Below are 24,517 nucleotides of genomic sequence, written 5' to 3' on the forward strand. Positions count from 1 at the left end.
ATAGCCCGTCCCAGAGCTGAGCTCAGCCCCAATGCTGAAATCCCTCAGATTCGCTCCCTTTGGGGGGCTCTTCGCAGGCTGTGCCTCCACCCTGAAGCCGCACCTGACTCGGGCTTTCCCGACATTCTGAGTTCTTGTGTTCCAGGCCTCCCAAGGCCAAATCTGTGACATTTGGCAGCAGACCGCCGCCCCAGGAGATGCTGAGGACTTGGTTCCTCGGCTGTCTTAGTGGGTTTGGGCTGCTATAACAGAATTCCACAGACTGAGGGGCTTAAACAACAGAAGTTTATTTTCTCACAGTTCTGAAGGCTGGAAGTTCAAGATCAAGATGCCAGCAGGGTCAGTTTCTGGTGAGGGTTCTCTTCCTGGCTTATAGGTGGCCACCTTCTTGGTGTGGCCTCTTCTTTGTGTGCACAGAGAGGGACAGATCTTATGTGGACACTAATCCTTTCAGATCACGGCCCCATCCTTATGACCTCATTTAACCTTCGTTGCCTCCTTAGGGCTTCAACATATGAATTTGCGGGGGGGACACAATTCAGTCCATAGCACTGGCCATTCAGGGCCTCGCCATCAGTGCTGACACATCATCTCACACTTTCTGGCCCCTGTGCATGCACAGGTGCGCCCCACACACCCCTCCCCACCTGCAAAGTGTCAATTTCCCTTCCAGTGGGGAAGAGCTGGCCTGTGTTCCTGAGGCTGCTGGCCTTGCCTGGACACGGTGCTTTCCTTATCATGATGGAAAGCGTCAGCCACCTTTGCTCGCTGGTGTGTGGGTCTCTGCACGCCACCACGGGACAGTTGAGAGCTGGTGGGCTCTGCTGCTTACAAGTTGTGTGATGTTGTATGTCTCTGCCTCCCAGAGCCGCGTTTTCTTGTCTCTGGAATGGGGATAATGGTTCTTGCCTCATCACTCATTTACTTGGTCAGCACACACTTAGCGCCACCTGCATGCCAGGCACCGTCCCTGGGGATGTACTTAAGGGACAGACGGTGTGGCTCTGCCCTCAGGGAGTGAGGACAAAATTGGATCACGGGTACTGAGCCCGAGGCTCGGCTCAGTGTAATGTTGCATTCATGCTTTACCATTTTAATAATAATAATGAACACTTTTATCATTTTCAGTGATTAAGAAAAATGAAGAGAGGACCTAGGACTCATCCCAAGTGGTCAGAAAGTGTCAATAGTGACACATCAAAAGGGGGTGTGATCAGGGGGCACAAATGGACAAACCCCCAGGGAGGGGACTTCCCCAAGCATTTTGCACCAGATATTTCAGGGGCTGATTTAATCCTAAAATGTACTTTGCTTTTAAAGCATATGTTTTGGATGTACTTACAGTGAGTGGTGTTTCCAAAGAGACCGGTGGCTGAAGTGTCCTAACGTGGGTTCCGTTATTTACTGTTTTTTCATCGGCATCTGAAGTTGTGTATGGAGTGGCAGATGTGAGGCACTGTCATCTCACTGTCACACGGATTGTTCACTGTTCTGAGAAGGTCACATCGTAATTCATTAGCAATAATTAGTCCCCCGGCACCCCTGCACTTCTTCACTCAGCGGCTCCATTAACTTGGATGCGAATCACGCATTCCAGGCGCCAATCAATGAAGACCCGTCCGTAATGTACAAGGTGATGCTATTAGTTACAATATATTAACTGCCTAATTTAAAAATACAAAAGCTGTCTTTATGAAGGGCAATTAACTACTAAGCGTAATTGATAATTCATAGCCCTCTGATTAGGAAACACAAATACTAAGAAAGGACTGAATCACCTGGGCTATTGATGAAGACATTGTCAGCCTCTCGGTTTTCATTCACTCTGTTGTCAGTAGATTACAGATTTCTTCCCAAATCGCACCTGTGGGCTCCAGGTGCTGGAGGATCTAGAGGCCCATCATAACGTGGGAATGCATGTTTTCACCCCTGAATCCTGTCTGTTTCCCTCGGGGCTTGTGAGCGGGCTGCAGGCTCAGGACACCCTTGGGGAAGCAGTAGGGGTGGTTGGCATGGTCATAAGGAAGGGTACCTCTGACTGGCTGTCATTTGGATTTTCCATCAGTCAGTCATTCAGCAAACATTTATCTGGGGGCTGCTGTGTGCCAAGCCCTGTGTGAAGCACTAGGAATGCTGAGGAGAATAGCATCCCATTCCTGACCTCATGGAGCACAAAGGTTTGGGGGAGAGAGAGTAAACAAATATATAAATGAGGTGATTGGAGCTGCTGGTTAGTGTTAAGAAAAAAGAAAAACATGGATAGAGACGGAGTGGGGGCAGCGTCACAGAGGATGGTGGGAGAAGGGGCATCGGACAAACCCGCCACCTTTCCCCAGTTGCTTTCATTGCTAGGGAGTTGCGTTCAGATCTCCTCCACCCCAGGATGGGACAGAGTGCCTGAGCCGTCCCCGAACCTCCTCTCTAGCTTCTTTATCTGGCTCAGTGGTTCTTCAGGCCTGACCAGGGCCTGAGAGGGCAGGGGCCTGCGCTGTGCCTGTTCCTCCCTCTGCTCTGCCCACATTCCTTTGCCATCTCCGTGTCCCTCCTGCAGGATTCCAGTTGGACCCTGGGAAGCCTTGTCTAAGACCCCACCTGGGACGAGACCTTTCTGTCCTCTGGCCCCCGCTCGGTTTGTAGGGTAGCTCTGGTGCCCATGCTGCCTGTTCCTGACTCCACAGAAGTCCCAGGATCCGTGTTGAGGTCCGGTAGGAATTAGCCCACAGCCTGGATCTCGGATACAGGAGGAAGAACAGGAAGCACTTGACCTTTCTGAGACTTGGTGTCCTCACTTGTAAAGCGGGACAAAAGTATGTTCCTGCTGGGTTGAGGTGGAGTTGCATTTTTAGTTCGGTCTCACTTATTTGTGCAAATGGAGGTTGATTTCATGCCGTAGTTCTGAGTGACTGGGTCTGATCTAGGTGTTACCTCTGGACATGGGGTGAAATCTGTATGCCCAAATTTGAAGCCCATACCTCCCATATATGTGTATTTATTTATAAATAATAAATGACAGATTATGCATTTAACACTCTTTTTATGTAATACTTATAAAAAATATAAAGCTGGAAAGGATGGGTGACAAGTAAGGATGTCTTCCTGCGTCTTCAGAGTCCACTGACGGGGACGTGTTGGGGACCTGTTACAACAGTGCTGGTGACGATTAGCCTGCCCAGGTAATTTTACCAGGGTTTCCTGGACCTCCTGACTTGCAGTCTGGTGTCTTTCCCATGACCCCATACTGCAGCTCTGTGCAGATGTCAAATGTGACTGCTCCCTTGCTGTGACTGGGATTTGTCCAGGGAGGGCCTTGTGCCTGAGCCGGGGCCTGTGTGGGCCTGTGTGGCCCACCCGCCTCTGCAAACTCCTCTTGTCCCGCAGGCCCCTTGCTGGGCACAGCTGCGCTGGCCTCCTCTCCCGGCAGCCCAGCCTCGCCCACAGCGCTGACTGTCGCCAAGTCTGCCCTTCCCTCTGCTGGTCATTCTTCCTTTGCCTAATTGCAAAAATTGCGGCGCCTTCTCTCCCTTCAGGTCTCAGCTCCTGAGCTGTCTCCCTAGGGAGGCCTTCCCTGCACTCCCACCCACCCTGGCCACCCTCTGTCTCTTCACTGGTTTACCTGCTTCATAGCACCTCTCTTTTCTCAATCACAAACTCCCCTTCCTTTGGCGTAGATTCGGCACTCCACCCGCCACACTGTGGGCCCCAGGGGAGCAGGAGCCTGCCTGTGGTCCCGGTGGCAGTTCCGTGCCTTATCCCAGCCAGGCACTTAGTAGGTGCTCAATCACCGTTTGTAGAAGGGGTCAGTGTTATTTCATTTGGAGCCTCTGTGCTTCTGCTTTGTGGCTTTGCATTCCGAGAACCGGCCCCAGTGCAGCCAGGACAGCGGTCTCCTGTGAGCTCAGGCAGGAAGACGGTCTCCTGTGAGCTCAGGCGGGAAGACATCAGCGCTGCTGACGCTTGGCAGCATCTCAGGTTCACGTCCGTTAGCTCTGGGTTTGCTCTGGGTTTGCGTGCGATCCTCTGTCTACCTGATGACTCTGTCTGGCAAGCCTTTCTTCAGTGACAGCCATGAGAAGACACGCCTCTGCTTGGTCCCTCAGCCTTTGTACTTTTTGGGAAATATGGATCCAGAGTTAATAAGGCATACGTAGCTCAGATGCAGAGTGGAAGTACTAATTGTTGTGGAAAGGTACAGGGAAATTGCTACGGATGTTCGGAGATGACCCCTATCGGGCTGAGCAGGATGGTGTGGTGGAGGGGAGGTGTCAAGAGTGTGGATCTCAGAGGGTGGGAGAGTCGGCACTTGTGGAGAGGTGGCATGTCCCAGGAGGAAGAAGCGGGGACGTGTCCCAGGAGGAGGGAGCGGGACGTGTCCCAGGAGGAGGGAGCGGGGACGTGTCCCAGGAGGAGGGAGCGGGGATGTGTCCCAGGAGGAACGTTGGGGAGTCTCAGGTGTGCCAAGCTCAGTGAGGATGAAAAGGAGGGTTGTGGGGCACGATCGGGTCCCCTGAAAAGGATCTGCTCAGCTCAGAATCCCAGCTCAGAAATCCCAGCCTAAACATACCTGGGGTCAGTTGAGGCCCACCTCAGGCCCCCGCGGTGACCTGGGCTGCTCTGGGACAGTACCCACAGCCCTTGGAGAAGCATCCATCTAGCTTCCTCCCCAGGAGACCCCACGCTCTGCCTGTTGACAGCACCTCTGCCTGTCATTTCCACTTTCAGACTGAAGCGGTCCAGGCTGAAGGTGAGGTTCTGCACCAACGAGTCGCAGAAGTCCCTGGAATACCTAGTGGGGCTGCTTCGGGGACTGGGCTTTGACATCTCCGAGGGAGACGTGACCGCCCCGGCCCCAGCCACCTGCCTGATCTTGAAGGAGCGAGGCCTGCGGCCACACCTGCTCATCTCTGATGGTAGGCCTGCTGCGGCCCTGGGACCTCATGGGGGTGAAGGCACCCCCTTTCTTGGGTGGGGCTAGGGGAGGGCATCCACTGTCACCTGGGCCAAGCCACTGGGAAGGACACAGAGGTAACACTTGGCTCCTGTGGGATGGATACTTTTGGGGCTTCCTGCTGGGGACCTGGCCCATCCATCCCTTGGCCTCATACCAGAAGGTCTCATATCAGAGGGTCCTCAGAGGCAGGTTCCAGATGGCTCCTCGGAGGAAAACCCTGAGCTGGCTTTCTTTGATCCAGGATGGACCACGGGGGCAGGGAATTATCAAGGGGGCAAAATTCTTCTGTGTGTGTGTGGCGGGGCGGGGAGAGACAGAGATGCAGAATGAAAAGCCAGATTGAGGTCTGTAAGGTTTCTAACGTCTGGCAGCCATAGCCTTGAAGTATATTTGTGAAAACCAGCCCCATTCTCTGGTGAATGGAACAAGTTTATATCCTGATAAAGTCTGAATGCGAGAAAAGAGCCCCTTTGACCCTCGGTGGGGAGTTTTTCTGGAATGAAGCAGAAGGAGCAATATTCTCTGGTGCCTTCTGAATATTTAAAAAGAAGAGACGTAAGCAGTGTTTCAGAATTCAGGACACTTTCCTCTCCTTGCACTGAGCCCTCTTCCTTCCTTCATCTACACTTGATATTTTTATTTACAGACCACCAGCAGAGACAAGCATGCTTGTCTGTCTCGAAGCAGGAGTGGGGCTCCCTGAGGTGGAGGGTGCTCCGTGAAGGGCCTGAGTGTTACATCCACAGCTCTGGTGCCAGTTGAGGGCAACATGCCTGGCCTTAAGAAATCTTGTTTCTCAAAATCTTTCCTCTTTAATATTTATTGATTAATCTGTTGATCAATTGATTGATCTATTGATCATGTGCGCACACTCGGGGAAGATCAGCCCTCAGCTAATATCCATGCCAATCCTCCTCTTTTTGCTGAGGAAGACTGGCCCTGAGCTAACATCCGTGCTGATCTTCCTCCACTTTATATGGGACACCACCACAGCATGGCCTGACAAGCAGTGTGTCAGTGCGCACCCGGGATCCGAACCCGGGCCGCCAGCAGCAGAGCGCGCGCACTTAACAACTATGCCACAGGGCCGGCCCCTCAAAATCTTTCCTCTTGATCTAGGATCCCTCCCTGCCAGTGTCGTTAGAACAGGTCCTCAAAGAAAGAGCAAGACTTAAGAAAGAAAATCCCCCTCCCCGGGGCAAAGGGAGGGGTGAGGGAGGAATGGGCAGAGATGAGAGGAAAATTCAGCATTTGCCTTGAAGGGTGGCATTAATCACTGAGTCCCCATAAGCAGATCTTAGAGCTTCAGAGGACCTTCCTCAGCTGGAATCCTGTGTCTGTGGTTTCCACAGACGTACTTGTGTTTTCAGGCTTTGAATCTTTTTTCAAGTTTTGTTGTTGATGAATTTATTCCCTCCAAAATTTTATCATGAGGATTTTCAAACATACAGCAAAACTGAAAGAATTTTACCTGGCCTATTTGAATACCCATCACCTTATTTTTATCAAATGACATTTTACTATATTTTCTTCATTATATATCTCTCCATCTCTCCATCCATCTATCCGTCTTTTGTTTTTTTGGTGAGGAAGAGTAACCCTGAACTAACATCTGTTGCCAATCCTCCTCCTTTTTGCTGAGGAAGATTGGCCCTGGGCTAATATCCATGCCCATCTTCCTCCACTTTATATGGGACGCCACCACAGCGATCCGAACCTGGAGCATGTGAACTTAACCACTACACCACCGGGCCAGTCTCCATCTTACCTTTTTGTTGCATTTCAAAATAAATTGCAGACATTGGTACACTTCCCCTAAACACTTCAGCACATCATCAGCTAGAGTTCAATATCTGTTTAGTTTTTTCTTTTGATGTAAAATTTACGTACAATGAAATCACAAATCTCAAGCGTACTTTCGCTGACTTTTGACAGATGCACACATCTGTGTAACCCGAACCCCTGTCAAGACCTAGAACATTACCATCACCCCAGAATTTCCCTCATGCTCTTCCCAGTCGGTCCCCATCCCCAGCCCCCTTAGAGGCAGCCGCTATTTGGATTTTTTCCATTATAAATAAGATTGCCTTGTCTGGAATTTCATATGAATAGGATCATACAGCATCTGGTTGTGTTGGGGGTCCCAAGACTACCCTCAGGCTTGATGACTTGCAAGAGGGCCTCACAGGACTCAGAGAAGCGGTCCTACTCACAGTTCCGGCTTATCATAGTGAAAGAAAACAGATTCAACTCAGCTAAGGGACGAGACGCCTGGGCAAACGCCAGGAGACGCCAGGCACCCCTCCACTTGTCCCCTCCAGTGGAGTTGCGCTGGGACGCACTTACTTCTCCCAGCAGTGATGGGTGACAGCACATGTGACGTGTTGTCTCCCAGAGGAGCTCCCTGGAGCCTTGTGTCCAGGGTTTTTATTAAGGGTCAGTCCGGTAGGCGTGCAGTGCCTCTGTGACTGACCTTCACTACTCAGTCTTCAGCCCCCCAGATCTCAAACTGACACAGCATGGCCCAGGGCCCCAGGCATACAAAGCCCTCCTTCCAGGCAGGATATTCCAAGGGCTCAGAGGTGATCTCCCAGGAGCTGGTGGAGGGCCTGACCTGAAGACAGCCTTTGCTTGGAATGTGCAGGGCGTGAGTAGCCCAGGCCTGCTGAGTTCACCCTTTCTTCACTATAGTCGTGTGTGTCAGGCGTCTTTCACCCAGCATGCTGTTTTGAGACTCATCTATGTGATTGCATGCATCAGTAGGGTCTTCCTTTTTTTTGCAGAGTGGTATTCCATTGGGTGAACATTGTTTATCCATCCCCCTGTTGATGGACACCTGGGTAGTTTTGGGTTTTAAGCTATTAGAAATAAACCTGCTGTGAACATTCCTGTACAGTTCTTTTGGGTAAATACCTAGGAATGGAATTTCTGGGTCATAGGGTAGGTGTATGTTCAGTTTAGTAAGAAACTGCCAGCCCTTTTTCTGGAGGGACTGTCTCATTTTACATTCCTGCCAGCTGTTGTGGCTGCTCCACGTCCTCACCAGCACTTGGTGTTTTCAGTCTTTTTAATTCTTGTCATTCTGGTGGGTATTAAGTAGTATCTCGTTGTGGTTGCTATAATTTTTTTAATCCAGAAAGGTCAACATCTAATACCAAGATAGATGAGAATATGTGTCTTCCTCGGAACTGAAGACATAAGGCCAATGACTCGATTTATCCTTGCATCTTCCCCTATTTTAATTTGAAATGGGGGTGGGGCAGAGAGGAGGAGGAGGAAGAGACTTTCCCAAGGGGGCTTGTGAACGAGGCTGGTGGGGATGAGATTCAGCTCCTCCTTTTCAGGATGTCCGTGTGTCCCTGCTGTCCCATCTCCAGTGGGGATTGGCTGAAATGTGTCGATGGTTCTTCGAGTTTGGGGCCAGCAGTACAACTCTATAAAGGTTGCAAGCAGCCGCATTTCGTCCTACATCTAGGAATGTGTGTCTTCCAGGCAGATTTCCCTTCTTGGTTGCAAAGCTATGGGTTTCCTGCCATTGGTGGTATTGAAGTAAGGGAGCTCCTGGGATGATGCTGGTTTTGGGGTGGGGTCTCCAGGGGTGGGCCCATCTGTCTCCTAATGAGCTCTCTGACTGTGGGGAGCTGGATTCCTTCTTCGGTAAAATGGGAATGACACCCCTTCCCTGCCCACCTTCCATGGCAGCTGTGAGGATCATAAAGAGAGCATCTGAGAAAGGGACAGCAGACGTGGCAGACAGAAGGTGTCTCTGGTAGGAGATGGGAGGCAGGCCACGTCACCCTGGGGCTTTATCCCCCTTTCTCTCCCTCTTTCTTTCCAGGAATCCGCTCAGAATTTGATCAAATCGACACGTCCAACCCAAACTGTGTGGTCATGGCAGATGCAGGAGAAGGCTTTTCTTATCAAAACATGAATAAGGCCTTCCAGGTGCTCATGGAGCTGGAGAATCCTGTGCTCATATCACTGGGAAAAGGGTAAGTTGGCTCCAGGGTGAGGCGTTTTTGGCTGCTTTGGGCAATGCTCCGTGCGTCTCTGACTTACAGAATCAGGAGACGATGCAGAAAAGTGGGCGTGGGGTAGGCACAGGATGACTTCCTTTCCTTCCCTCCCTTCTTGCTTTTTCTTATCATTTCCTCCTTCCTTTTCTTTTAATAACTTTTGAGGAAATTAGAATCCTCTGTCTTCAGGAGCTGGTTGGTCAAGCTTCCATATGGGCCCTTGGCTGGGAGAGGCTAGAGCAGGGAGGGTCATTGCAGGTGGAGACCCCATGGAGATCTCAGAGGGCAAGTGCTGACTGTCCCCCAAGTTTAGGAGCATTTGCAGAGGGTACAGTACAAGGTGTGAAGGACTGTGCCAAGGGGGCGCCTAAGTAGAGAAAAATAGGCTCGAGAGCGTGTGGAATGCTCTGGTCTGGACCCCACATCTCTGGCATATTGAGATATAGGGAGGGGAAGTAAGCCATGAGCCCCCAGCCAGTAAGTGCAGGCAGGGCCAGGAGTGCCACCCAGAGCCTGTGCTCATCACCTCTAGGCTCCATTCGAGAGCAGATGTTTGGCCCACACAAGATCTTAAATTTTTTTGAGCCTGTGTTTAAAAAATGGGAGATTTTACATAAAATATACAGATTTCTGGATTCTTTTGAAAAATCAGAACATCTGACAGTGCTGGGCCCCACATTCCCAAGCACACAGCAGCTTAGCTGGAGCCACTGCCTCCGTTAGTTCCAGTTCACCACAGACCTACCGCTTCTGTCGTCCCCTCTCCGAGCTTCAGAGTCACTTGCTGTTATCTTGTGCTGTGTGTATTTTTCTCACAGTAGAGAAATATTTCTTCATGGCTATGTCTCTGTCAAAATAGGGAAATGAAAGAGATTTCAAGGAAGAAGAGAGAGGATATATTTCTTTTAGGAACTAAAAATATTCTAGTATGTTTATCATACAAATAAAATGTGTCCTGTATTAGTCAACATTCTCCAGAGAAACAGAACCAACAGGATGTGGAGAGAGAGAGATATATATATATTATAAAGAGAAATTGATTGTGGACACTAGGTAAGTCCAAAATCTGCAGGATGGGCTGGCAGGCTAGAGACTCAGGGAAGAGTTGCAGTCTGAGTCCAAAGGCTGTCTGCTGGCAGAGTCCTTCTTTTTTTTTTTTTAATTTTATTTATTTATTTATTTTTCCCCCAAAGCCCCAGTAGATAGTTGTATGTCATAGTTGCACATCCTTCTAGTTGCTGTATGTGGGACGCAGCCTCAGCATGGCCGGAGAAGTGGTGACGTCAGTGCACGCCCGGGATCGAACCTGGGCCGCCAGCAGTGGAACGCGCACACTTAACCGCTAAGCCACAGGGCCAGCCCTGGCAGATTCCTTCTTGCTCAGGGAAGTCAGACTTTGTTCTATTCAGGCCTGCAACTGACTGGATGAGGCCCACCATGTTACAGAGGGCAATCTACTTTACTCAAAGTCCACTGATTTAAATGCTAATCTCATCCAAGAAACACCTTCACAGAAAGTCCAGAATAATGTTTGACCAAATATCTGGGCGCCGTGGCCCAGCCAACTTGTCACATAAAATTAACCATCACAGTCCCATTCTAACCTTACAACCTCCTGCATTTTACGTCACTGCAAAACGCAAAACCTGGCTTGCCTCACTGATTTACGGTCCAGGCTTGGTCCTATAGGCACCCCCTACAGTTGCCAACCCCTCACTGGAGAACAAGGTAATTAAGAAGCTCTGTTATAGCACATTTGTGTTAAAACTTTTTTCTTTACAATTGTCTCTAATTATCGAAATTTATTATTCCAGATTATGGTTAGTAGTCAAAATAAATATATTGTTGAAAAAGAAAAAAACACAGCATCAGTTGCCTTCAGCTTTGTAATTCTGCAACAAATTCAGTAACAGGCCAGGGTTTGTTTTACAAATAAGCGATTAGTGAGGTCTCTAGCTGATGGGGGTTCTGACTTGGGCTGTGGGTCAGGTGCTCAAAAACCAGAGAAAGGAACCGATGGCTTTTGGGCCTAGGTCACAGCTTCTCGGGACGGCCTAAGGACCCATGAAGGGCTGCTGTCACGTCAGAGTGGGTCGCCCATGGTGAGGGGCTGTCCTCCACCAGAGCAGGGCTGAGTGGTGCCCCCGAGGAGGCAGGATGGCGGAGGCACTGGGGCACAATGTCCTCCTCCTGGAAATGGAGTGATTTACATTTGGCATCTGTTTGGACTGAGAGTGGGAATTGCCTTTGTAATTTCTTCTGTCATGCCGCCATCAGAAAATTAAGCTGTTTACGCGACAGACTATGGAAGGTTAATGGCTCTTGTGGGAAAGGTCAAGTGGTCATTTTGAAGGGAGGCTGTGCTGAATAATCGGAAGGGCAGGAGAATAAAGCATAAAATCTTTCTGACTGCTTCTCCCTGCCTTTTTCCTGTCTTTCCAGCGTCCACAATTTTTTCTTTGTGGCTGCAGCACTCAGGTTCTCGCCGGGCCTGCTAGTGCTTTGATTATGCCAGTAAGCAAAGATAAATGTATCAAAGCTCTTGCGTTTCGGGAATAACATGGGCCTTTAGAATAAAAAAAATTAACTTAGGTCCTTGTATTTACTGTTTCTCTAAAAATGTTTTCAGATGGCCTTCAAGATGCCTTTGTGTTTTCCTGAATGAATAAGAAATAAAGAAAAATTCTGGGCACTGTAAAACCAAGCCCAGATTCAGTTAAAAAAGAAATCTTAAAATTTCTAATTTTGATTTATGGAAGTCAGTTTTTTTCTTTAGACTCTAAAAATAAGTGTAACAGAGACAAGGTTTTGATTGTGTATTTTAAGCTGTATGTTCAGTTTTTTCCTCCCATAGGACTAAATTTAAACTTAAGAAAAAGTCCGGGTTTCTGTCACTGTGGAAGAAGGCCTTGGGAGCTATGAGGCGGGCAGAAGTTGTGCAGCGTGGTGTCCTCAGGAGGGTTTTCCAAAGGCGAGGTGCCGGCCCCGGGGGCTGAGACGGGGCTGGGCCAGAGGCCCCCAGGCTCGCTGCTCCAGACAGGGCCGTGCCTGCTGCAGCAGGGTGGCGTTGTTTTATAATTTTCTCTTTGGCTTCTGGGTAAGCCTCTCCTACGCGGGCCGCGTTCTTTCCTCACCTCTGCCCTCCGCCCTGGCTCCCTTCGACATGTCCCGGCCTCAGGAGGCCTCCCTGGTCCCCCTCCCTCCAGTCTGGGCTCCCACTGTCCCCTTCTTCCCCGCCCGTGGCAGTCATCACGCGGAGGGCGAGGGCACGAGGGGGTGGCTCTCTGAGCGCCTGACCGAGGTGTTTGCGCAGAGCAGCGTCTGGCCCACGGGGTCCCCAGGCCCAGACACTTCCACTCCCCTCCCTTGGGCTTCAGGTCTCAGCTTCGATGTTTCCCTCTTTGGGAGCCCCCTGTCCCCAGGGTGTCCAGCCCTACTCCAGCAGAGTGCGCAGAGCACGGGGTCCCTCATCCTGGCTTGTGTCCTGCCCTTTAGATTTGTTGGTGGACTCTCTGCTTCCCCACCAGACCGGGAGTCCCTGGGGGGTAGCCTGAGTCTGGGAGAGTCGCCGAGTCCTGCAGGGGGGTGTGGGGCAGCTGCGTCCTGAATGTCTGGGGGACTGAGTCGACAGACACCAACTGCAGTGCCGACGAGTACAGGCCCTAGCACCCAGCGTCTCCCTCTTCCTCTCGACCAAACTTTGCTTTACTTCATCGTTCACCGTTTCCTTGCAACTCTGGACCCAGCTAAGGAAATGGTCATACCAAAGTAGTTCATGGTAGAAATGGGAAAAATAAAGGGAAACACTGTTTTGAGGCTGAATAATGCAGAATATGTGTCTAGATTCTGGATTTAAGACAAATGCAATTAGAGACGTCCAAGCTTGTATTTTAGGGTCACCCTTTAAAAGGGGGAGCATTTGCAGGTCCCGGCTCTATAAGCAGGTGGTAGTTCTCTCTGGCCACCAGGCACCTTCCTGCATGTGTGCAGTGTCCCAGCTGGTCCACATCCTTGTGGGGTGCCCCTAGAGCCCACAGCCTCGGACCCCGATGGAGAGGCCTCGGGTTCGCTTGAAGACCAGCGAGTCCTGTCACCGCTGGACAGGAGATGCCCCACAGTTTCAACAGATGGGCTCCAGGCCCCAAATCCACCTGACAGGAGTGGGTGGCAGGGGACCAGTCCTTGCCAAGGCCAGGGGTTTGGCTACAGCCCTGCAGCCCAGCCGATGTCCAGCTCGGAAGCTCCCGAGGCGGGCAGTGGATAACACAGAGCGGGAGAGCACTTGTCCCCTATGAGCGCTGGGTGAAGCTGGTGGGCACTGCAGGCTCCTAGCCTCCGAGGCCTCAGGTGGGGCAGAGAGGGACAGGTGGAGTTCCTGGGCGGAGCTGGAGGAAGAGCACAGCCTTGAGCAGCTCCTGGGAGCTCAGTTCAAACATTTTAAATAGGCACAGACCAGGTGTCACCCCCAAGATGGGAAAGACCTGTGCTCATTCTTTCTTCCCCGGCTCGTGTCTTATTGCCTACATCTCAGTCTGGGTGAACAGTTATTTATAGTAATAATCTCTAATATTTTTTGAGCAATTTATTCATGCTAAGCGTCATGTTAAGAGTTTTGCATGCATTATTTTGTTCAAACCTCACAACAATCGACAATAAATCCACTGTTTTTTTTTTGTTTTTTTTGGTTTTTTTTGCCCATTTTACAGATTAGGAAACTGAGGCCCAGATGGCTTAAGCAACCCAAAGCCCACAGTTAAAAAGAAGTGGAGAGAGGATTGGAAGCCTGAAGCCGGCATGCTTCCACTGTTCTTCCCTTAGGTTCTTTGCATGCATGTCGTTTAATACCTCCCTATTCAAAGGGCCCGGGGGAAGGCTAACTGATATGATGGGTCTCACACATCTGGGTAGTCCTGGGTTTCCACTAAGCCTGTCTTCAGAGCAACACGGATTAAACTACCTTCTCCCCTCTTTAGAGTCTTGCTCAGAGAGACCCAGGCTTGGTCCACCAGGTGTCCCGAGAGGTCTGCATGTGGCCTGGGGTGGGCCAGGCAGTGGTGGCTGGGGCTCGGCACAGTGCTCACAAGAGTCTTCAGAAAGGCATGCTCCTGGGAGCCGAGCTGTCTCGGTCTTTAGTGAGACGGGGAAGAAATAGTTGTCTTCTCGTAAAAGCATCTGGCGCCCACAGAACCTGGCAGCTCTCCTGACCTCTGGCTAATAGGAGATGTGGCAGGGTGCTGCGGAACTAATGGAGTTTTCTTCTTCAGACAGCAATTAGGGGTTAATTATTAGCAGTTAGGAGTTTGCCACATGCTCTGTGGGCTGGCTGTCCTCTCCTAGAACACAGGTCACTTGTCTCTCTGTGCCTTAGCAACTGGACCCATCTGCCCCTGGGGTCCCCTGTTAATCATCACAGCAGGGTCCCCACGAGGCTGGCAGCAGGGGGCCATTCCGCCTGAGAGCTGTGGCCCACTGTCTCTGTCTCCCGGGCCTGGCGGCCCACCGCTAGGCTCTGTTGTGCTGACCTCCATTGGTCATTCTCTGCATGGCGTCTGGACTGACCTTCCTCCGTGACGTGGCTCTCTTGAGCTGGCAGAACCAAGTCAGAACAGCTTCTCTTGGCATCTCCCAGACACCAGGCTCAGCTCACCTTGTCCACTTCTGCTCTTTTCTAGACGCTACTACAAGGAGACTTCTGGCCTGATGCTGGACATTGGTGCCTACGTGAAGGCTCTTGAGGTACCTGCCCTGGGTCTCTCTGAGCCCTCTTCAGATCTCAGGGCCGTCTGGGATGTTTCTGGTCTTTCTGGAGAAGGGGGTGTACTCAACATCTGAATTGCCTTTTATGTTTTCAGAGTAGGCCCTCTCATTTGGGGCTTCAGGCCGAGCGTGCCCTCTCCTCTAGAGTGTGGCCCCTCAGCTGCCCTGTGGTAACTCTGCTCCCCTGTTGCTCCCACCACCCCCCCCCCATACCCCGCGCTGCCTGTCATTGACCCGCTGGCCCTCCCAGCATGCTCTCTGCCGCTCTCCTCTCGGACTCCTGGCTTCTGTATCTGTGTGTACCACCCTCCTCGCCTGGTCGTCTGCAGCACCTTGAGCTTGACGTGTCCTGAGTGGGCTCCTCCCGACTCCCTTCCCTGGTTTCCAAGGCCAGGCCAGATGGGGCTCCCCAGTGTCTGCTCTGACCCATGCCCTGTCAGCTGCCCCAGCCGGCTTCCTGCCCCAGGTCGGCTCATGTCGCCTCTGCATTGACCCCAGCCTGCCTGCACTCAGCGGGGAGGGTGGACAGACTGGCAGATGGAGCCCTGGAACTTTTCCCCTGGAGGGCCTGTGACAGAGCTGGGAGTGACAGGGGGAGGAGCGGGGGGGGAGAGGCAAGAGTGCCAATGAGAGCATGGTCAGGGTGGCCCATGTGACACTTTGTGGCTTGGCCAGCCATGGGCCACCTCAGCTGCGGTCGGGCATTGAAGCAGATGGCAGGGCGCTTGGTGGGGGGGCCGTGAGCATCCTGGGCAGCCGCAGGTGGAATCGTGATCTCTTGCCTACAAGACATGTCTCTCAGCCCCTGTGTCCTGCCCCCTGGAGGCCCCTGGCCCCGGGCGCATGTTTGGGGCGTCTTCCCTTGATTCCCCAGAGGGAGGCCTTCACTTCAGGTCGGTTATCCACCTGGTGCTTCGTCCCAAACCCATGCTGTGTCCTTCTCTCCTCCCAGTATGCCTGTGGTATTGAAGCCGAAGTGGTGGGGAAACCTTCTCCTGAGTTTTTCAAGTCTGCCCTGCGAGAGATGGGAGTGGAAGCCCACCAGGTAGGAAGGGTGCATGTGGACGCAGCTGTGTTGGGGGAGGCCCAGAGCACCCACGCTGTGGCAGCCCTGGGCCAGAGACTGGTTTGAGGGCTCAGACAGTCTGTGGAGGTTGGCCAGGCAGCCAAGTGTGGACCCCCCATGAGAGCTGATTTGACTGGAAAAGGGGAAGAAGACAGCACAGGAGGCCCACTGAACGTTTTAACCTGTTAAATTTGTTTCAGTGTAAGAGCAAGACACAGAAATGCCTGTGGCTTTTCCTAAGCAACTTCTGCTTCTTCTCTGGAAGGATAAGAATTGACAGGTCCTATCAGTGTGTTAAAAATATTTCACTGGAAAGACAGTATAATAGCAAAATTAAAACACTATGTAAGAAATAATAAAATCACACATCTTGCCACCTTTACATGATGACTATTTGTGAGACAGATTGCCTTCCAAACATATGTCTTAAAAAGGAAAATGAAGTGGTTATGATTTTAGCATCTACAGTGCCCACCCCCCTTCCCAGTTAGTATGGAGCTAACTGGGTGGTTTCCTGAGAGCACTGTTGAAGCAATGGCCATGTGTCTGCAGCCAGCCCAAGGCTGTCCTGGTGTTTGTTTTGGACATTGCACCAGGGGATGGTGTGAGCATCGTGGGGTGAGGGTGGTGCCCCAGGATCACCATGGTGCTGCCTTACTGTTGGACGCCCAGTTCCTGCATGTGTTCCAGCCTAATGCTTAGAAAAAGAAGGCTCGCAGCCATGGAAATCTAGAACCTCTGTGCCCACACTTCCCCTGAGATTCACAGAAGTCAGAAGGCACGGGGTCTTGGGGGTCCCCGGAAAACACCCAGGAAATGCCCTGTGAGGCTAGTAGAGAAGGAGAAGCTTGTTTTTTGAATGAATGAAGACTGCAGGAATAAACAACCTGGGTTTTCAGGACTTTGTTTCTTAGGGCCAAATTTGTTTTTTTATTGTGACAAATTGGAAACACACAAAAGTAGAGAGAATGGTACAGTGATTCCCTCTATATAGCCATCACCCAGATTCAGCAATTAAAAGATTTTGTCAAATTCTCTTCTTTTCTCCCTTTTCTTTCTTTTTAAAAATTGACTTATTTTTTGCCGTCATATTTTCAAGCAAATCTCAGACTTACTGTGATTGTATCCTCTCATCATGTAGTATGCCTTTCAGAAAAAGATGGTCATTTTTGACATCACCATAGTACCTTCAGACACCAAACACCTGTCAACAAGGACGTGAAAAGATGCTCAGCGAACGCCGTCAGTCATTAGGGAAATGCAGATTAAAACCCCAGCGAGGTACCACTTCACACCCCCCAGGATGGCCGTGATAATAAAATAGAACAGTAGAAAATAGCAAGTGTTCGCAGGGATGTGGAGAAATTGGAACCCTCTTCGAGGAATGCTGGTAGGAACGTACAGTGGAGCAGCCACTGTGGAAAGCAGTTTGGTGGCTCCTCAGTAAGTTAAGCTTAAAATTACCATGTGATTTCGCAATTCCGCTCCTAGATTTATATCCAAAAGAATTGAAAATAGGTGTTCAAACAAAAACTTACACGTGAATATTCATAGCACTATTCACAGTAGCCAAAAGGTGGAAACAGTGCACATGTCCATCAGCGAATGGACAAACAAAATGTAGTTTATTCACACAGTGAAATGTCTCAGCCATAAAAAGAATGAAGTACTGGTAAATGTTACAGCATGGGTGAACCTTGAAAATATTATGGTAGGTGAAAGAAGCCAGTCACAAAAGGCCGCATTTTATATATTACATGATATTTGTGTGAAGTGTCCAGAATAGGTAAATCTGCAGAGACATAAAATGGAGTAATGGTGGCTAGGGGCTGGTGGGGGAATGGGGAGTGACTGCTTAATGGGTACGAGGTCTCCTTATGGGTTGATAAAAATGTCTGGAACTAGATGGTGGTGATGGTGCACAACATTGTGAATACTTAGTGCCACTGATTTGTGCACTGTAAAATAGTTACTTTGGTAAATTTTATGTTATGTGTATTTTATCACAATGAAAAAACCCCTACCTAACGAAATCAACAGCAATTCCTTAGTATTATCTAATGCCAATCCGTATTTAACTTCTCTGACTGTCTCAGAAATGTTCTTTTACGTTGATTTGTTTGATCAAATAGACAAGGTCCATACCTTGCATGTGGTTGTTCTGCCTCTTAAACCTCTCTTTTTACCTTTTGTTATGGAACGTTTCAAATACGTCCCCAAGTAGAACAAGTAGCATCATGAACCCCCAGGGCCCATCACTTCGATAATTATCAACTAATAACCACTTTTAAAAATTGTTTTTAACTGTTCATTTTGAAGTAATTTCACACTTACAAAAAAGTTGCAAAAATAGTACAAAGATTTCCCATATGCCCTTAAACCAGCTTCCCCAAATGCTAACATCTTACGTAACAATCGGAACAATTATAAAATCAGGAAATTGGCGTTGATACAAGATATTAACTGACCTGGAGACCTTCTGCAGACGTCACCAGCCATCCAACCAGGATCTTTTTTGGGGACACGTTGCATTCAGCATCGTGTCCCCTAGTGTCCTTTGCTCTGGGGAAGTTCCTCAGTCTTTCTTTGTCTCTCATGACCGTGGCGTTTTTGAAGAGTACCGGCCACTTATTTTGTAGAATGTCCCTCAATTTGGTTTTTTCTTGATATTTCCTCATAATTGAATTCAAGGTATGCAATTTTAGCAGGAATCTTTTAGAAACGACGCTGTGCATCCTGTCAGGAGGCACGTGATGACACTTGGCCCCGTCTGTGATGTTCACTTTTATCCGGGCGGAGGTGGTGTCTGCCGGGATTCTCTACCGTGGAGTTACTGTTTGTCCCTTTGTACCTAATAAGTCTCTTGTGGGAAAGGACTTTGACACTGTGTAAATGTCCTCTTTCCTATCGTTTTTTCCCCTCCTAATTTTAGCATCCATTGATCATTCTTACCTGAAACAGTTATTACTGTGGTCTTTGCCAAATGGCAATTTTCTATTTCCATCGTTCCTTCCATATTTATTAATTGGAATTTACTGTAAGAAAGAGCTTTCCTTTTTCTCCCATTTACTGGTTTATTTATTTACTTCAACATGGACTCAAGGATGTTTGTTTTATTCTACGAGTTACAATCCATTCTCGTTGTTTATTTTGTTGCTCAAATCATCCCATATTTGGCCATTGGGACCCACTTCAAGATTAATAGCCACTTGTTTAATCTATACCCCCGCCCACTTCTTTCTCCTAGATATTTTTAATCAAATCCCAGAAATCATATCACTTCGTCTGTAAATATTTCTGTGTATCTAAAAGATAGAAATTATTTTTAAAAACATAGATAATGCCATTGTCGCATCTAAATAATACTAACAATAATTCCTTAATGTCATCAAATACCCGGTCATTGTTCACATTTCCCTGATTGTCTTATAATTGTTTTCCGTTTCTTACAGTTTGTTTGAATCAGGATCCAAATGAGGTCCTCGCATCGTGATTGGTCAGTGTGATTCCATCTCCCTTTTGTTTTTCCTTGCAACATTTTGCACAAGAAGCTGGCTTGTATGTCCTGTAGAGCTTCCCACGGCGTGGATTTTGTTGATTGCACCTCAGTGGTGTCCTTTCGCATGCTCCTCTGTCCTCTCTGCTTCCTGTGTGTTGGTAGTTAGATCTAGAAGCTTGGTCAGAGTCCAGTTCGATTTTTTGATGACTACTTTGTAGGTGGTGGTGTGTCCTCCATTAGGAGGCACAGAATGTCCAGTTGTCTCCTTTTGCAGTGTTAAAACTATTGATGATCAGTACCTCAGTCCATTAATTCGCTGAGGGCTGCAAAATTGTGATATTTGAATTCTAGCATTCCTTCATTTTTCTCTGGATTACTTCTAGTAGGAAAACTTCTCACCAACTCTTTGTTACCCTGAGGTACAGTTTATATAGGAAACTCCAGGTAAATGCCTGTTTCTTTCCCAATATTTATTAGATTTCAAAATAATGAGTTGATTCTCTAGCACTCTCCCAAGTGACGAAGGAGATTTAAAACTACATATATCATTATAAATAAATAGACTTAAGAATATTTGATATGTTTCAATCCCCTGCAGTTCTTATCTTATTCACGTTCAAGTATTTGATCCCTGACCTGTGGGAACCTCTTCAAGGCGGCATCTGAGTCCTTTTGACCTGACCCCAGTGGTCTCCAAAGTTCTTTAATTCCTGTTATGACAAGATGTTCCACACCTGCCTGCACATTTCATTTCCTAAGCCTGGAATCCAGTGTCCTTCCGAGGAGCCATACTTACCTTTAGTGGGAAATAGTATTTAGAAACCATAATTGGGACAGTCACAGTTCTCATTGCTCCTGGGTTGGTTGTCATTTCTAAGCCTTTTCAGTCAACAAGGCTCAGAAAAATATATGTCTTTAAAGGTGAAATACATCATGAGTTCATACTGAGACTTCTGATTCAGATTCAGGCCTGTGGGTTTCTACTTAATCTCACCAGTCTTTTTTTTTTTTTTTTTGGTGAGGAAGATCGGCCCTGAGCTAACATCTGCCAATCCTCCTCTTTTTCTTTTTCTTTCTTTTTTTTTTTTTTTTTTTTTGCTGAGGAAGACTGGCCCTGGGCTAACATCCATGCCCATCTTCCTCTACTTTATATGGGACGCTGCCACGGCACGGCGTGACAAGCGGTGCGTCGACGCGCACCCAGGATCCGAACCGGTGAACCCTGGGCCACCGCAGCGGAACGTGCGCGCTTAACCGCTTGTACCACCAGGCCGGCCCCCCTTAATCTCATCAGTCTTATATTTGTATTTCCTTTGTCCCTGTCAAAAATCCTCTCAAGAGGGCCAATGTAATCAATCATTTGCTTTGGCCCATAATACACACACGAGTCTTGAATCTCAAAAACATGCCATGTGAAAGAAGCCAGACACAGGAGAATGTGTGCCACCCCCAGTCTACCAGCGCCACCAGGACTGTACAATGCTGTGATTGCTGTACCCATGGCCTGAGCTGTGATCGCTGTGATGACCGATGACTGGATATGGGAAGACTGATTACCAGTGCTGTTTAAGATTTCTTTTTTTGACAGTTCTTTTTTTGCTTAGAGCATATACCTCTAGAGATTTAGAGCCAAAATACTGTATTTTATTTTATTTATTTTTTTTGTGAGGAAGATCGGCCCTGAGCTAACATCCATGCTAATCCTCCTCTTTTTGCTGAGGAAGACCGGCTCTGAGCTAACATCTATTGCCAATCCTCCTCCTTTTTTTTTTCTCCCCAAAGCCCCAGTAGATAATTGTACGTCATAGCTGCACATCCTTCTAGTTGCTGTATGTGGGACACGGCCTCAGCATGGCTGGAGAAGTGGTGCGTCAGTGCGCCCGGGATCCGAACCCGGGCTGCTAGTAGCGGAGCACGCGCACTTAACCGCTAAGCCACAGGGCCGGCCCTGTATCTTAAAGCTGCTAGGAACAGTTCCTTTCTGGGCGATATGCCACCAACAGAACCTCTTTGAATTCACTTTACTTCTCATTTTTAGGGAGTTGGTTTTTCACCATTTAGATTTGTTTTATAGGTATGTAAAATATTTATGTGGTTCCAAAATCAAATCCACAAACCAAGGTATATTCAAGGAAGTCTCCTCTGTCCCCTTCCTTCTGTGCTCTCCCACCCGTCTCATAGGTAGCCGTTTTTATGTATATCGTGGCTGATCTTTCCATTTTTTAAATATAAACGACTGTGTATATATTTGTATCCTACTCATAGGATAATTTGAGAGAGAATAAATCCTTAAGATAACTTGTTATAGAGTGGGAGAAAGGCTAATGTAATGTGAGTTGAGAAATCAGTGTTGAGAATTACATAAGCAGGCCGGCCCGTGGCTTAGCAGTTAAGTGCACGTGCTCCACTACTGGCGGCCCAGGTTTGGATCCTGGGCGCGCACTGACGCACCGCTTCTCCGGCCATGCTGAGGCCACGTCCCACATACAGCAGCTAGAAGGATGTGCAACTATGACATACAACTATCTACTGGGGCTTTGGGGGAAAAAAAGAAAAAGGAGGAGGATTGGCAATAGATGTTAGCTCAGAGCCAGTTCCTCAGCAAAAAGAGGAGGATTAGCATGGATGTTAGCTCAGGGCTGATCTCCCTCACACACACACACACAAAAAAGAATTACATAAGCAGTATGATAACCATCTCAAACAGCAAAAACAGTCAGCTGCCACTGCCGAGAAAGTGAGACTAGAGGAACTGAACGTCAAGACGGTATCATTGGTTGTATTTGGGTAGTTCAGCTTTGAGTGATTCGCCCCCCCCGCCTCCCTTTTTCCTGTTGGGTATTTTCCAGCTATTTTCACAGTCGGCATCTTTTACATTCTGAATGAGAAACTGCCCTCCCCACACCCCAAAGAGGAGCCCAGGCCCTTATGGGGATGAGCTTAATCCTGGCTTCTCATTTGGTGGCTGCAGGGTCTGGGGGGGGATTAGGTCTTTGGATTCCTGGCGGTCTTCGTGTGTGCTGAGGTTGTGGTCCCTGCGCTGTCCTGTCCATCGCAGCATCTGTGGCCCTGGGTGGCTAAGGAATGGTTTTCTCTGTGGCTCCAGGCACACGTCGCAAAGCTGAATCTTATTTACCTCCCACATGGTCATTATCTGTCGCCCTGACATGTCATTTTCGTCTCTGCCCTTGACAGACAGCTGAGCAGCAATTGCATGTTCTAAATACCCCCGCCCCACCGTTTTTCTAAAATGTTCGTTGATATTATTTGAGCCTCAGGATGTGTAGACATTTTAAAGCAGTGTGTCGAAATAAGGCCATTTCAAATGAACTGTGTCTTATGCACAAGGTGGTAATTCTCTGTTCCTGCTGCTTCCTTTTTTTTTTTAATGAAAAATGCCGGTGAGGAGCTGTCTTGCTGCTGAGGAGCCAGGCTGTGGCAAACCTTAAATTTTTCAAGCTGATTTAATCAATAAAGTTATCACCAGTCATTTCCCTTGATAACCGCTTCTTCCCAGACCCAGACTTGCTTCTTGCTGCTGAGTTTTCAGCCTGCACTCGGAATGGATATAACTCCCCAAATCCAATTTTCATTTTAACCTTTCCTCCATCGCCTAGAAATAACGGATTGCAGTATTGCTCTAATAGATCGGAAATTCACACCTCTCAGAGGTAACCAGGCCCTTTCTAGGATCCAGTAATAAGGCAAAGAGTAACATACTTTAAAGATTACTTCTAGAAATACCTGATTCTCATGGTGTAAGGCTTCTGAATCAGTGGGTGGTTTTATAGCTTCAGACTAAAGCCCAAACGATGTGAAGGTTTTGGCAGTTTTCCACAATTGTAAGAAGTTCCATCAGTTGCAAATTGTGCAGGTTTAATGGAAATTGAAACTGTTCAAGCCAGAGTGCTTAGTTAGCACAGGAGCAAATAAGGGGGAGCTGGGAGGCCAGGGCGCCCGTTTCACAGATGAGGAGCTGGGGCTAGGCGAGGAAGGAGTTGGCATAATTTCAGCACCGTGTGCTGGGCACACCTGCGAACTGTCAGTGACCCATTTATTCATGAAATACTCCAATGCCCTGTCATGGGTACTTGCATTTCCATCCTAAGGTTAGGGCGGGATTTCTCGACCTTGGCGCTATTGACATTTTGGGGCCAGACCTTTCTTTGTGGTGGGGGGATGTCCTGTGCATTATAGGATGTGTAGCAGCACCCGCCTCCCCCTGTTGTGAAACCACAAATGTCTCCAGACATGGCCAAATGTCCCCCAGGGAGCACCCCAGTGGAGGGTTCCCCAGTGGAGAGCCCCAGCACTGGGGAAGAGTCACAGAAAAGTATAGTGTTGAACCCGAGGTTGCTCTGCTGATGCGGAGTGAGGCCGGGACCCAGTCCCCTCCAGGTCTCTGCTGTACCCCAGTTCTCAAGGAGAGGCCAGTGGAATTTTTAGGTTTGGTAAATGAAGTTTGAAAAGACATATTTAGTAGTACAATATCCTTTTCTATTTTGAAAAATATTAAAATATATATTGTTGGCAGAATACAAACTATAGAAAATAAAGTTAGACAAGATCTTGGGTGGTGAGGGTATGCACCCTCAGGACGGCTGATCAAAAATGGGGTGAGGTTTGTAGGTTTATCCAAAGAGGACATAAAACATGGACAGTGCCCCATCACTTCACTCCCTGGTTCTAAGGGCATTAATTCTAGCTACTGGGCAATGGGGCCAGTCTGTTCCTCTGGTGGGGAGGCCTGTGGGTGGGGAGTGAATGTCCACATGGGGCCACTTGGGGCCACTCATTTCTCTCGTTGCCTCCTCCCCTCAAGTGTGTCCATGGAAGGCCCGTGCCCTGCCCTTTGTTGGCTGAGCCCCTTCCCTGGCCCGGGCCCCGCCCCCCAGCTGTGTGCCCTGTCTTTGGGTGTCAGTGCAGGGGCGACTTGAGCCGCCCGGGGAGAGAGGGCCAGGAGTGGCTCCCCGACTCCTGCAGCCCTGGTTTGGACTTGAAGCTCTGCCTCCAGACACGGGGCTGGCACGCAGCAGCGGGTCTGGAACTGCGGGAGCTTCAGGAAATTCCAGCTCCGCCTTGTCTTCGTGTTACGTCTCGAGCATAAGGTATCTTTAAAACCTCATGTCTTAGTTTTTTCTAATACATTTTCTTCCCTAGAGCTTATTGGGTAGATTTTATTTTCTTCTTCTCAAAACACAAGTATGTTTGTATCTGGTTATGTGGTAACT

At 48.8% G+C, this 24,517-nt stretch overlaps 1 protein-coding gene across 6 annotated transcripts in view; it reads left to right on the forward strand.

Annotated features, from left to right (window-relative positions):
- The window catches only part of LHPP (phospholysine phosphohistidine inorganic pyrophosphate phosphatase), a 148,460-nt gene that overhangs the window by 22,698 nt on the left and 101,245 nt on the right, over positions 1-24,517 (forward strand). For 5 of the 6 annotated variants that reach the window (XM_058544234.1, XM_058544236.1, XM_058544237.1 and 2 more), the window contains exons 2-5: positions 4,720-4,907; positions 8,787-8,940; positions 14,637-14,700; positions 15,674-15,766. In XM_058544234.1, the coding sequence (XP_058400217.1) occupies positions 4,720-4,907; positions 8,787-8,940; positions 14,637-14,700; positions 15,674-15,766 (499 nt within the window). Of the gene's footprint in view, positions 1-3,108; positions 3,174-4,719; positions 4,908-8,786; positions 8,941-14,636; positions 14,701-15,673; positions 15,767-24,517 lie in introns of all 6 variants that reach the window. The other variant, XM_058544235.1, reaches the window with a different exon arrangement.

The sequence above is a fragment of the Diceros bicornis genome, chromosome 6 (assembly GCF_020826845.1).
Source record: "Diceros bicornis minor isolate mBicDic1 chromosome 6, mDicBic1.mat.cur, whole genome shotgun sequence".
In the NCBI taxonomy this organism is placed as follows: Eukaryota; Metazoa; Chordata; class Mammalia; order Perissodactyla; family Rhinocerotidae; genus Diceros; species Diceros bicornis.